Source organism: Mixophyes fleayi, chromosome 3 (genome assembly GCF_038048845.1).
Source record: "Mixophyes fleayi isolate aMixFle1 chromosome 3, aMixFle1.hap1, whole genome shotgun sequence".
In the NCBI taxonomy this organism is placed as follows: domain Eukaryota; kingdom Metazoa; phylum Chordata; class Amphibia; order Anura; family Limnodynastidae; genus Mixophyes; species Mixophyes fleayi.
In genome coordinates, this window is record NC_134404.1 from 327,846,606 (window position 1) to 327,861,237 (window position 14,632).

The following is a 14,632-nucleotide window of genomic DNA, read 5'->3' on the forward strand; positions in this document are numbered from 1 at the left end:
TTAATTTATTTCGGTTAGGTGCTACCCATGATTTTATAATCATTTATGAATGTTCCTTGTCATGTACTGTTATTTATATGGTTTAGCTAAAAATTATTTCATAGATTGAACCTATCATTTTTATTTAGGTTTTTGTGGTTAAATTAGCGCTGTGTTCCACCCTAGGCTTATACTCGAGTCAATAACTTTTCCCAGATTTATGTGCTAAAATTAGGTGCCTCGGCTTATATTCGGGTCGACTTATACTCGAGTATATACGGTATATATATCTATATATATATATATAGATATATATATATATATCTACTATATAAATGCCTAGTGGCGTGTGTGAAAAAAAAAACAACCCAAGCTGCAGCGCCACCTGCTGGGCAGAGTTATACACTGACCTATATATTTCTTGAAGGAGAAGTGACAGTTGGGAGTGGTTGGTGGTTGCCGGGGGTAACAGTGGGGAGTTTTTAACACCTTAAGTAGCTTGATGAAGGATGTGGCGATGAAGATGAAGGATGAGGTGATGGAGAAAAATTATGAGGTGGTGACATGTGGACAAAACCACGTTAAAAAAGGGTGCTTGCGTCGGGAAGTAACGCTCTTCCCCTGAGGAGGCCTGGGCTAGGCCCAAATGCATGACAAGAACCTTTTTAACACCTTAAGTAGCTTGATTTGACTAGAATGCATGAGTATCATGCACGGGTTAACTTGTATATATATATATATATATATATATATATATATATATATATATATATATATATATATTTAATGCCAACTGCTAATTGATAATTGGTGATCAAACAGTAAATGTATTTCACATGAAATATATTTATCAAGATGCAGTCAATGTCTACTGAACCTAAAATACATTTTTACAGTTGCTCCTGATTGCAAGCACATGTTATAGCATGATATAGATGACAAGACTGTCATCACTACTGATCAGGACTTAGACTAGTTCTGTAGCTGGAGCAAGAGATACGGCGGAAAAACAAGTAACTTTGAGATGCTCAGAGCTTGATTCGAACGTAACTGCGTGCACTCGAGTCTGGCATGCCCTTACTGTACAGCACAGTGGCTCAGTGGTTAGCTCTTCTGCCTTACAGCACTGGGGTCATGAGTTCAATTCCCGACCATGGCTTTATCTGTGAGGAGTTTGTATGTTCTCCCCGTGTTTGCGTGGGTTTCCTCCGGGTGCTCCGGTTTCCTCCCACACTCCAAAGACATACTGGTAGGTTAATTGGCTGCTAACAAATTGACCCTAGTCTGTGTGTGTGTGTGTGTGTGTGTGTGTGTATGTTAGGGAATTTAGACTGCAAGCCCCAATGGGGCAGGGACTGATGTGAGTGAGTTCTCTGTACAGCGATACGGAATTAGTGGCGCTATATAAATAAATGGTGATAAATAATACATTGACTATGGCAAAAATTACTCCTTTCCCGCACGATCACTCCCTTTGCGTTCCATGATGAAGCGGACAGGGCTGCCTATATGGTCCGCTTCTGGGCATGCACATAGTGATTTTGTGTACAATACACTCAATACACTACGAGCCTTGATGATTCAGACCCCCGACATTGTAGACTTGTCATCCGCATCTCCTGAATCAGCAAGTATGAGGTTAATGCTGGCCACATATGCTGTGATATTGCCATAGATATTCGTCAATTCCCCTCAAATAGCAGAATGTGTGGCCCTAAGACAACTGTGATGGCTGACGATAATTAGATAGATATGATCGGCTCATTACTGAGCATGTTGGTAATTGTGCTTGGATAATGACCATTAAAGGGCCATGTGTGCAATCATCTTCAGGCCACAGTCACATCGGGAACTGAACTGAACGCTCAGCCCGAGGCGCCAATAAGAATGATCTCGTCTGGCTTGACCACCTACATTCAGGGGCAACCCGAAACTCGCCCGGTCTGCATATAGCCTTACTTTAGAATCAGTAAACAAGAGTGCTATTGGTAGTTTGAACCCAAATCTAAGACGCTGAAGATAAATAGTTAAGAAATATGTAGAGAATGTGGAAAAAGTCAACAAATGGAGGAACAGTAAATATATAAAAACGTGAGAAATAAAAAGCAGGATAAAATATAATGATAAAGTTAATCATAATATTAACATATAATGTATAAAGACATGTACACAATGACTGTGGACAGTGTCCAACAGGTATAATGTAAAGGCAAAATGTAATATACATCAATATCAGGAATGGTGTAAACTTAAGAGTTATTATAATAGTAGACAATGAAATGGTTTGTGAGCTGCCAGCGTTCCGTAGCCCTGGACAGTGGAGAATACAGCTGAGAGGAGCGAGTGTGGCTCAGAGTGTAGACTGGGACAGTTGTGAGGGTGCATTAGTGTGAGTAGGGTAGGTGGGGGATGGGTCTAATAACGAGATAGGTTTATCAGAGAGCTAAAGATTTGAAGGCTGTGGGAGAGTCTGATCGGACATGGTAAGAAATTCCATAAGAGGGTAGAGGCACAGGGGAAGTGTAAGTGGGAGTGAGACATGGTTATCAGAGATGAGGCGCAGGTCACAGGTAGACCTAACAAATCATGAAGAGAGTATTTTGAGAGCAGGCGTGAGATGTATGAAGGGGTGGTGTAATTGAGGGCTTGTAGTTGAGGGCAATCTGGAGAATATTGGGAGCCAGTATAGATATCTGCAGTTATAGAGAGTCGACAGAGGAAGATCTTGCTGCAGCATTTAGGGAGGACTGAAAAGAGGATAGGTGAATAGGGAATAAGGGAATAATCAATAGGAGGAGGGTACATTAGAATCAGTATAAATGTGCAAAAGTAAATACTAGGTTTAAGTAGCAAAAACAATGGGAAGTCTCTTTTCCTCAAACTTGCCTGCTCTTCCAGAATGTCCAGGAAACTCCCAAATTTTGGAAAATTTGGCAAGTATGCCTTTCCTGCTACTTCCAAGGCCTTGTACAGACCCTCTTGTTCCCCTTTTATTAACAAAAATATGTAAATGCGTACAAGTGAAACTTAAGTAATCACATAGAGTTATGAGTGCCATCCACATCAAAAATTCTAGAAAGAATATTTAGAAAATGAGCACAATCACACACAGACAGTTGCAATTCAATTATATATATTACTAGCTGAAGTACCCAGCATTCCCTGGGTTTAAATCTTCACGTTATTTAGTTTTCAATGAGTTGGATATAACTGTCAACATTTAAAATAATTAACATGAGGTGACTGCCCGGTGTCGCTTTTGTTTTTATATTAAATGTTATCCAAATCCATCCAGTGGAAGGCCCAGAACAGGGTCAAAGTTCTGGCCAGCGTACACCAACAGGAGGTCTGACCAGGACCCTAACCCCCCCTAAAATATGGCCGGGATCCAACTGGACCACATCGTGTTGGTTTCATTTTAATCGGTACAGAGGTGTCCGAATGCATAACCGGAGGGACAAACAGAACAATGAATTTTATATATAAGATATATAAATATTATAAAAATTCATCAAGTGGTACAAACCATAAATGCCGCAGCAGTCAATGTATGATTGCATCATGGCTACCCATAAACTAGTGTTTGCAATACATGAGTAAATGTTATTTAAATAATAATAATAATAATAATAATAATAATAATAATAATAATAATAAATGTATTTAAAAAAACAAATACAAATGTCATTTAGTGAAAGTCAAATCTTACCTGAGTAATAGTGAAGTGTTACTTCGTCTCTGCAGCAATAAATTAGGTTAATGAGGAATATGAACCCCTCGTTGTGGATGTAGGAGGCCAATATTTATTTTAAAACCCTTTAAATTACCTCCTAGGTTTTCAGGGTGATAGATCATTTTTCAGTTGGTGAGAACCCTCTACCCTATTCTACAGGCATGTACAATGCCCACCATCTATGTTAAAGCCATGGATTTCTTCACTTATCATACCCTCCCAACTGTCCCGAATCGCGCAACTCAAAAGTGGCGGATCTTCTGCAGGAATGGGCGAACATTCACCTAAAAGTGGGCATTTTGGAGATAATCTGGGCAGGTTTGGGCAGATCAGGGGTAGAATTTATTGTGTCCTATTCTACATATCTCATTGTTGGGAGGTATGATTTATTATTATCCATGATTTACATGGTGCCAACATAGGCCCTGGTCACTAGAGCATACAATCTAAAGAAGATGTGAGAGACATTAGGTACAGTGGGCCAGAGGATGAATTCTATTAAGTTCTAAATAATGCTTTATGAAGAGGCCACACAACTAGTTGTTTTATAGCACATTCAGTTATACAAAAGCTGTACAAATGTGCATATACTCAATAACAAAAGTGCCTAATCAATCACTGAGTTCATGAAGCTGAACGCATACATTAAAGCTACACAGTTGCCATAGGCAAACCAATGGGGTGTTGGGGTGGGGGGGGGGGTTCTAGTGCCTGGAAACCTCCCACCAAGCCTGGGGCACTGTATAACTGAGGTGGCTGGACCCTTCCCCCGCTTGACACGGCTCTGCTTGAAAAGGGAGAGCTGCGTGCACCCAACAGTAGTGCATGCAGCATTGCCCATGTATATTATAGGGATAGGGAGAGTTGGAGAGCAGCCAAGCACTGTCTAATATTATAGCCACGCCCCCATGTATGCTGTCCACGCCCACTGGCGGCGTGGTGTGGAAACCCCCCTCTACAATTCCTGCATTTGCCCCTGCGTGCCTTACATTAAAGCTACACACATGCCTTACATTAAAGCTACACACATGTCTTACAATCTGATCCTTCACTTTTGTGAAAATACATTTTATTGACTTATAAAAAAAAAACACAAAATGTATTTTGTATGTATATTATCACCAGAACCATCTATCTCAGGTTTTCAGCTACAGGACCCTTGTCTCAGATAATACAACTGTTTTTAATACTGGCAACCTGCACTGTACTCATTATTTTATGTTATATTATGGGTTCAAATGTCTGTTTATGTTGTTGTGTATGCTATAGAAATGAAAGCCCTTTAAAATGTGGAATTTATGGAGATATAAATCATGCCTGATTTGCAGATCTAAGGAGGAAGCTTAGCATGCTTGTTATGAATCTTCAAAGACGATTTAGTGGCTGTACATCAATAAAACCTAGGAAGACCTTGTGAGCTCAACAAGTAGAATACACATGCAGAAGGAACATATTAATTTAAATTAGCATATAAGCAGAACCATTTACCTTTTACCAGTATGAAAGCAATGATTACTGCACTTTCTCTAGCATAATATGTCACATAGAGACATCATATATTGTTTTTTTTTTATTATTATAGTAATAATAAAATAAACAAATAAACAAAACATAATTAGAGTTACCTATTTTAACTACATAATGATTAAAGGGTTCTTGAGAGGTTCATGACCAAGGGGTATATTTACTAAAATGCGGGTTTGTAAAAGTGGAGATGTTGCCTATAGCAACCAATCATATTCTAGCTGTCATTTTGTAGAATGTACTAAATAAATGATAACTAGATTCTGATTGGTTGCTATAGGCAACATCCTTACTTTTTCAAACCAGCCGTTTAGTAAATATACCCCCAGATCTAGTTTTATGTTTTGGCATTACATTGGGTTTCAATGGGAATAACTTTTCTATGTTCTTGTTGCATATCCAAATACATTATACATTTATTCCCTGACAGTTATGAATTTTCTTTGGAAGCATACTCGAAGAAATATATTTTTATTATTTTATGGACTATAGAGAGGTAAAAATACCATTAGATGGTAACCCAGGCTGAAGGGGTTAAGGGGACTATTTAAGAATTACCGGCTTTTTTGCCCCGTTAAGTATCATCTGTCATCGCAACGATTACAATTGTACTTAAAAATGCCTAAACCATGCAGAAAAAACCATTGCCGCATAGTTTAGGCCCTAAACTTTAGGGCTTCATAATTAGGCCCCTAAGAGACAAATAAAAAGTCTTATATTAATAATAAAATCACACTTACAATTAACCCCTTCAGCCCGGGTTACCGTCTAAAGACTGGTTCATTGCTTTATGCCATCATGAGTCTGGTAGGAGAACTTGCCCCACCTTTATTGGAGATATTTATATGCTTATTAATTCATCACTGTTCGTAAGTGTGTTTTTATATATTATTTTTTTTTTCTTAAAAAAGGATAATGTGCCAGAAGCCTTTGTATTTGTAATTTTATATATATATATGTTGGAAATCCCTGGGTTTTTTGGAGAATCTTGATAACATTCCGGATTATCATGAAGGGAACTTGGTACATGCTGCTTTTTATTTACATTATATATTATATTATTATTATATTCACCAGGGGGTGTGAGAAGGCCACTGTGTGATTTGGTTTTCTCAGTACGTGGTAATTTACACATGTATTTAATCACTGTGAGAAGATCATATATACAATTTATGCTTTTTGCAGTTTTTGGTGTCACGTGGTGGATTTAAACATCAGAAATACTTCACCATATTATGTCATATGTTTTATCATTTTCCTAATATATGTATGAATTTGTGGTTTGAAAAATGCACATGGTGTAGGAAGACTGTATACTGAAGTATTATATGTGGGACAATAATTGACGAGGAGTCTTGTTAAAGGAAGAGATATTGAACTGAACATTGAGTATTGAATTTTTCTGTCTTTATTTCTTTTGTGAGAGCTCCAATTTTCTTTATCTGTATTGGTATATATAATTGTTATAGGCATACTTACCATCTTTGTACTCTTTCCCTACGGGAGTTCCCGGAGGAAAGGTGAACCGGAAAGATGGAAGGAGGTGGGGTGAACTGCATCATTTTGCACAGGGGTGGGGTCAAAATGATGCGATTATGAGAATGGCTTGCTATCCCAGGAGTCCAGGAGACCTACCCGGAATTCGGAAGTCTCCAGGACATTTCAGGAGAGTGGGCAAGTATGGTTATAGGGTGTGTAGAAGTCTCTTTGTTTTGTTACCTGGATGGTATATGTTTACAATCCACTGTCCTACCTCTTCCAGATCTTACAGTGGTCCAGATTGCTCCCCGCTAGGAGGTGCGAGCAAACATTTGCAAATATGGAGGTCTATTTATTACTGCGTTGACAATCACTTTGCAACTCTGCAAATTGCAGCTATGCATTATTAAACACCGCTGTAATTTACCATGTCCGGCCCAGTGAAGTCCCCACTCCTCCACAAACTCTTTCTACTACTTACCGGCAGCCTAACTCTATGCGCATAGCACTTCCATCCAGCGAAGGCAGAGAGGCTTGGACCCCTTTGAAAATGAGAGGTAACGTCAGTGGAGGGCTGGCAAATTTTAGCCCGGGGGGCAAGACTCGACTCAGCAGCCTATTTTAAAGGAAAACAAATGCAGATGGCTCAGTGACCCAGCCCAAGGTAGCCCGCTACGGGACAGGACCAGATGCCCCCCCCCCCGGGGAATGTCATCCTTAGGTAGAGCATTCACAGGTTAATAACTTGGAGAACATTGCAATCCCCAAATTGATATCTGGGGTCTGCATTGAGATCATACTTGCCAACTTATGGCAGTCGGAGTCCAGGAGCTGCGCATGCTGGGGAAGGGGCTCAGAAAATCGCATTATTTTGGCCCGGGAGACTCCCGGACAAGTATGGTTAAGATACGTTAAGCCCTTTATAAATTATGCGATGCCCATTGTACAGATAACTGCTGCTTTCCCCGCTTTTATGGCTGATCGCACCATTATCGCAAAACTCCTAACTGAATTTCTCTCAGCGCATCACATGTGAAAAAATAAAATGCAAGGCAAAGTGCGCCTAATTAAAACACCTCCATGAAATCAAAACTCCTGTTTCAAACTACTAAAGATTTTTAAAACTGCTGACTTGTTGCGTTACTGTTTCAGATGTCAATGAATGTAATTCTAAAATGCAAAAGCAGCAGCACCAAAGAGCAAATCAGTCCATTGAAAAACATTGTGGTAATTGTTCTATTCAGACACACAAGACACTGGTGTGGGGAATATTATTTGCAATTTTTTAGTGACATTTGGTTTTTGTTACTACAATAATAATGTGTGTGGACAGTAGATTTACTGACTGGCCACGCCCCCATGCTGGTGACAATCGCTGACACACGTGCTCTTCCTGTCAAGTTTTCAATCAGCGTTCATTGATCTAGACAGCTCACACACGCACCTCATTGGTCGGTCTTTTGAAAGACCCCCATTTAGCAGCTCTCTCATTGGTTGCTCTACCTGTCCATAACGCGCCATCACTGTCTCCATGACAACGGACTGTTTCCACTTCTGACCACTAAGCAATTTTTTTTCACTCCCCAGTTTGGTGTTACGACGTCAATCTCGAGGCCCCGCCCCTATCACTCACAGCTCTCTGCTGCCCCCCGCTGGCGATGATAGGTAAATTACTCCCTCTCAACCGTCTCGAGAGCTTCAAACACGCTGCACAGTGGGGAAGCGGCGGCTGTCACGGCTCTCTCCGCGCTGTGATTGGTCGGCTGAGCTGTCAGTCATTCTCCAGAGCTCGGTGCTGCCACAGGTTTCCCCGGCTGCCGCCAGCTCTCACCCCGCAGCCCCGGAGCCCGCGGCCCATGGAGCCCGCGCTGTGAAGTCACAAAAGTTCCCCGGAGAAGATGACGGGGAAAAGTCCGGCTGAGACATCCCAGGGAAGCTAGAGGGGTCCGGGAGACTTACATGCGGCCGGTGACCCGAGGGCAACGCACACCCGGATTACTGTGAGCAGTGACCCGGCCCGGGGGCGCCCTCGCCATGTCGGCCGTCTCTCCCGCGGAGAAAGTGGACGGATTCACGCGGAAGTCGGTGCGGAAAGCTCAGAGGCAGAAGCAGGCGCAGGGCTCGTCCCAGTTCCGGGGACAGGGAGCGCTGGTGGAGCTGTCCCCGCTGCCCGTACTCAAAGGTAACATCCATGTGCCCCCCCCCCCCCAGGCTGGACCCATGGTCATATGTGTGTACACCCCCCCCCAGGGTGGACCCATGGTCATACATGTACCCCCCCTGGCTAGATCCATGGTCATACATGTACCCCCCACCCCCTGGCTAGATCCATGGTCATACATGTACCCCCCACCCCCTGGCTAGATCCATGGTCATACATGTACTCCCCCCAGGCTGGACCCATGGTCATACATGTACCCCCCTGACTAGACCCATGGTCATACGTGTACCCCCCTGACTAGACCCATGGTCATACGTGTACCCCCCCTGACTAGACCCCATGGTCATACGTGTACCCCCCCTGACTAGACCCCATGGTCATACGTGTACCCCCCCTGACTAGACCCATGGTCATATGTGTAACCCCCCCCAGGCATGACCCATGGTCATACGTGTACCCCCCCCACCCACCCTGACTAGACCCATGGTCATACATGTCCGTCCGTCCCCCCCATTCTGACTAGACTCATGGTCATACGTGTACCCCCCTGACTATGACCCGTGGTCGTGTGTGCGCCCCCGTTGGGCTGGACCCGTGGTCGTGTGTGCGCCCCCGTTGGGCTGGACCCGTGGTCGTGTGTGCGACCCGTGGTCGTGTGTTCGCCCCCGTTGGGCTGGTCCCGTGGTCGTGTGTGCGCCCCCGTTGGGCTGGTCCCGTGGTCGTGTGTGCGCCCCCGTTGGGCTGGACCCGTGGTCGTGTGTGCACCCCCGTTGGGCTGGACCCGTGGTCGTGTGTGCGCCCCCGTTGGGCTGGACCCGTGGTCGTGTGTGCGCCCCCGTTGGGCTGGATCCGTGGTCATAAATGAGTGTGCACTCACAGAGCAGGAGGGCTAGGGGTGGTGTGTGGAGGCACTTACACCTGTGGGTTACCTACTGTTAGGAGAGAGCAGGGCTATTGGGCGAGGGTTATTTTCAGACAGGAGATGCACTTGTGAGGTAAGTTGTGAGTGGGGGGTGTCGATTGTTTTCAGGCAGGAGGCTCAGCAGTCTGTGGGGGACTAATTGTCAGGCAGGACCTGTATTAGGAGGGGGATTAAGTTATTTAAGAGGCTCCTAAGATGAGGTCATCCGTTACTGAGGAGCAGCACCTGGTGGTGCAGTGAAATGCTCACTTGGTGCAAGACAGGGGCAACTCCTGTTGTGCGGTGAGGACCACAGTTGCTGTGAGGCGCACCTCCTAGGGGGTGAGGCGGACACTTGGTGCCATGATTATTGCCTTGGGGTAAGATGAGGAGGCCACTGTCAAGCTAGGTACAAACTACAGGTTTTTCAACCTGTTAGGTCTAATATTGCATTAGTAGTACGCTCCCAGGATTGTTTTATTGTTCCAAAGCACATCATATCTTTTGATTTTATAGCTGGACAAAAAAATCTCTATAAATGATGGAACAATGTCGGGCAAATTCTGCAGTGTGTATGCACTCAGGACCGGCAGTGTAGGCAGATCTGCATAGTTTAGAGTCGTGATCTTTTCAGCTGATGGTTATGACAGATGAAGAGCACAGATCTGACGGTAAATCTTGTAGAACGTGTATAGTGTGTACACATGAATCGGCATGTTGATCGGGACTTTCAGTTATTGTTAAATCATTAAAGATATGACATTGGATGAAATTTTCTGTAGTGTGCACCCAGCCTAACATAGGATCAATACCCAGAGAAATGTGACTTCTGTGCACGCAAGTCATGTAACCAATGAGCTAATATTTGTAGGTGATTTTGTTTATCCGTGTTATCTGAATGACGATTGGACAGAAAACTGTAAATTAGCTGGTACATATTTATTTTTCTTGACAGGCCTAAGACAACTGTTGCTTCAAGGTGATTCGTACAAGCCTCTGTGGTTTACCTTTATATTTACATTAATGCTTTGACCTTGATAATAAGTACGGATTGTTACAACATGATGTTTTGCAAACTGTGTCTTATATAGTGCAAGTAAGGTGCACAAATATCCTGATACACTATTGGAAATATAGGATTGTCATTGCAGCGAGTATAATCACTGTTATACAAATCGAATAACAATGTAAATCTTTTCCATAAAGCCGCCCAGTCCTAATTACCATCCAAAGCTCTGGCGTTTATATAGTTCCTCTTTTCTGGGGAATATTGCATGCTTGCTATCTTGTTATTCTTTCACAGGCCAGATTTAGCTATGAAAATGTATTTTAACCCCATCTGCTGCCTGTTTCTGGTGTAAAGAGTTGTTGTATACACTGCAAATGAACTCTTTGTTAATGTTTCCTGATTTATCTGCCATTAGTTATTAAAACACTTAAGTAAATGCATGTTTTAAATGTCCATTGTTAAGTGCAAAGAGTAACTTTGCAAAGTTCTATGGAAACGTAACATTTAATGACGACCCTGAACATTTTTCTGTATAGTGTTATTACTGGGGATCATTGAGGGGTTTTATACGTGCTATTATACTTTATGAATTGTGCACTATTAATGGAGAAGGCGACTCATGTTAGAATAGCTTTTACAGCTGTTAATTTTAATGAGTCTGTTGTACTTTTAGTAATATCACTTGAGACATTTCTTGGCATAACTCTGCAAGAGGTCTGTGGACAGAATATAAAGGTTGAATATTTGTTTTCCCTGCCTTGTTGCACCCGGTCAGCTTTTCTGTTGTGGTGGTATCCTAGATATAGCTGTCGGTAGCAGGGAGTTGCCTGACCTGTCCTTGATGTACACTATCTGGAGATGCTGGTAGCGCTGTACAAACGACACTACCCTAGTGTGATTGCAGCAGGCAAAGTCAACACCGTTCCTTACAGGAATCACATTTATGGCCTACCATATGTAGATTTACAGCTTATTAGGGTTTCCTCATTTGTGGGACACTTTTAGTAACTATGAATTAGTACTGGAGTGGTACTGATAAGTAATCTTGCAATTGGAACCATTTGAGACCCTTGTAAAGACTATTTTAGTTTCAAAAACCCCGAAGGTTTTGCAAAAATTACGAGCCAGCAATTTTGTAATAGATAATTTGCAAATCGCTAACAAAATCTTGAGTTGTGGTGGTGCATATCAGTAGATAATATAACATCGTATGTAATAATAGCCAGCAGATAACTACTCCACACTCTACATCAGTGTTTGCTAATCTGTGACACTCCAGGTGTTGTGAAACTACAAGTCCCAGCATACCCTTCCAGCAATAAGCTGCTATATATTGGTAAAGCATGCTGGGACTTGTAGTTTCACAACACCTGGAGTGTCACAGGTTAGCCAACACTGCTCTACATCATTCTGCCGCAGTGTCCCACGTATTATACCATTCTGTGCTTATATCACACTTTATTAGCTTATCACCGTGATGATGTCTTCGGCCCTTTTAACCTTCGAAAGGGCCGCACATTATCGTTAACTCAGTAATATGTTAAAAGAATACATTTAATCAAAGAGACGACTATCTAATTATATATCAGCGGGAGTTTTACACAAGTGTTACAAGTTCTACTAAACAAATTTGAAAATACAGGAATGAACTGGGCTGTCTGTTGCCCATCACTACTCTATGGCCCCTTGTTGCCTTCTGGCTCTCCCCACATCTGCAGGGCATCTGCACGTTTAGAAAAGGTTCTAAGAGGTTATAGCTCGCAGGCACAGTGTTATAACACACTATTACACTGACCAGAGCCGCACCCACTCCTAGTAGTGAAACCCTGTACGTGACGTCACCAGCAGAGCTCTGACAGCTGTAATAGCTTGCTGTGCCTGGGTACTTCAGTGGTTGGGGACCAGACCTAAAAGGTCCAGTCTGATTACAGAAAGGGGAGGAAATGTGGGACAATTAGAGACACATTCTGGAGCAGCGTAATGGAGGCACAGGCTGCTCTAATATGCCGGTCACTTGGGCAGATCGATTGCAAAAGCCGTCAGAGGTGGAAACGTGATCCAGTAACCTGGTTGTCTTGTATTTGCCTTGGTGATCTTGCAGGCAGAATTTTTATACCGGAAAAATGTTCTGTGTTATTATACTCTTGGCGCGTATGTGCAGCACGGTGGCTCAGTGGTTAGCACTTCTGCCTCACAGCACTGGGGTCATGAGTTTGATTTTTGATTGTGGCCTTATCTGTGAGGAGTTTGTATGTTCTCCCCGTGTTTGCGTGGGTTTCCTTCGGGTGCTCCCGTTTCCTCCCACACTCCAAAAACATACTGGTAGGTTAATTGTCTGCTAACAAATTGACCCTAGTCTGTCTGTCTGTCTGTCTGTCTGTCTGTGTGTGTGTATGTTATGGAATTTAGACTGTAAGCTCCAATGGGACAGGGACTGATGTGAGTGAGTTCTCTGTACAGCGCTGCGGAATTAGTGGCGCTATATAAATAAATGGTGATGATGATGATTGTGTTGCATCTAATTCACACGTTGGTTAAGCGGAGTTCCAAAAAAGTGTCTCTCTTATAAGCTTCAGCAAAGCCAATCAAGTGCCTGTTAATGTTACACTTACCGAAGTCCAATTTTAAGCAAAACTCCTTTTTAGAAAATAAAACAAAACCATTATTTTAAAAATGATAATACTTTTAAACCAAATTGAGTGTTTAAACATGTTTACAATTCTTTACCAACTACTGAATCTACCTGAACATCAAATACACAACTTTATTACATTCAGAAGCAATAAAATGTATCTAGAGGAGAAACAAGTGGGAATTGCCTTCATCCAAATTATAACCCTTGCCCATAAATATCTCCGCTAGCCCTTCAAATAAAACGTCTTATTTAAATGAATGTCCTTTTCCCTGGATTACGTGTATCAATAAATACAAATAGGTGGCTAGTGAAATAGAATGACAACTCTCAGCACATAAAGCATGCTGCAGTTGTTGGTGTTGCAGGAGATTGTGTGTGGCTGGTAATGTACAGTGTGGTCTTAAAAGCATGCAGTTGTAACCTGTGACCAAGTACAATTGTTCTAAATTGTCTATTTAGTCCTCCTAGCTTCCCTAGTTAAGTCTAAAAGGAAATATTTGGATTTAGCAAAAACTTTGGTAACTGTTACACCTAACTAAAGAGCCAAGAGACCAATAGCAAAGGAAAGTAATTTACTTTACTTATCTCAAAGTGGTTAACCCCCTTTTTTTAACTTTTATTTATATAGTTAAGTCAATCATCATCATCATAATTTATTTATATAGCACCACTAATTCCGCAGCGCTATACAGAGAACTCACTCACATCAGTCCCTGCCCCATTGGAGCTTACAGTCTAAATTTCCTAATATAGACTGTAATAGTCAATCACATTAGTCCTTGCCCTAGAGAAGCTTGCAATTTATATTCCACAATATATATATCTATATATATATCTATCGATATAGATAGATATATCGATCTATCTATATCTATCTATCTATCTATCTATCTATCTATCTATCTATCTATCTCTCTCTATCGGGGTACACACGCATTTGTCAGAGGCCAGTTGACCTACGTATATGTCTTTGGGGAGTAGGAGGAAACCGTAGCTCCCAGAACAAACCCATGCAGACACGGGGATAATAAACACAGGGGCCCTGGTCTGAATTCAACCCATGACCTCAGTGCTATGGGACAGCGATGCTAACCACTGTGCCACAGTGCTGTCCCTCTGTAATTTGCAGAGTACATTCTAGATTGAGCGTCTGGTGGAAAATCACATTCATCTAGAACCACTCAGGAGTCTTTCTAACTGAATGAAAATGT

General features: G+C 42.3%; 1 protein-coding gene across 1 annotated transcript in view; it reads left to right on the plus strand.

Moving 5' to 3' along the window:
- The first annotated feature begins 8,407 nt into the window (after positions 1 to 8,407).
- The window catches only part of PPP2R5A (protein phosphatase 2 regulatory subunit B'alpha), a 74,108-nt gene continuing 67,883 nt past the window's right edge, over positions 8,408 to 14,632 (plus strand). Inside the window, exon 1 of the mRNA XM_075204221.1 lies at positions 8,408 to 8,897. Within this exon, the coding sequence (XP_075060322.1) occupies positions 8,750 to 8,897 (148 nt within the window). The 5' untranslated portion in view covers positions 8,408 to 8,749. The remainder of the gene's footprint in view (positions 8,898 to 14,632) is intronic.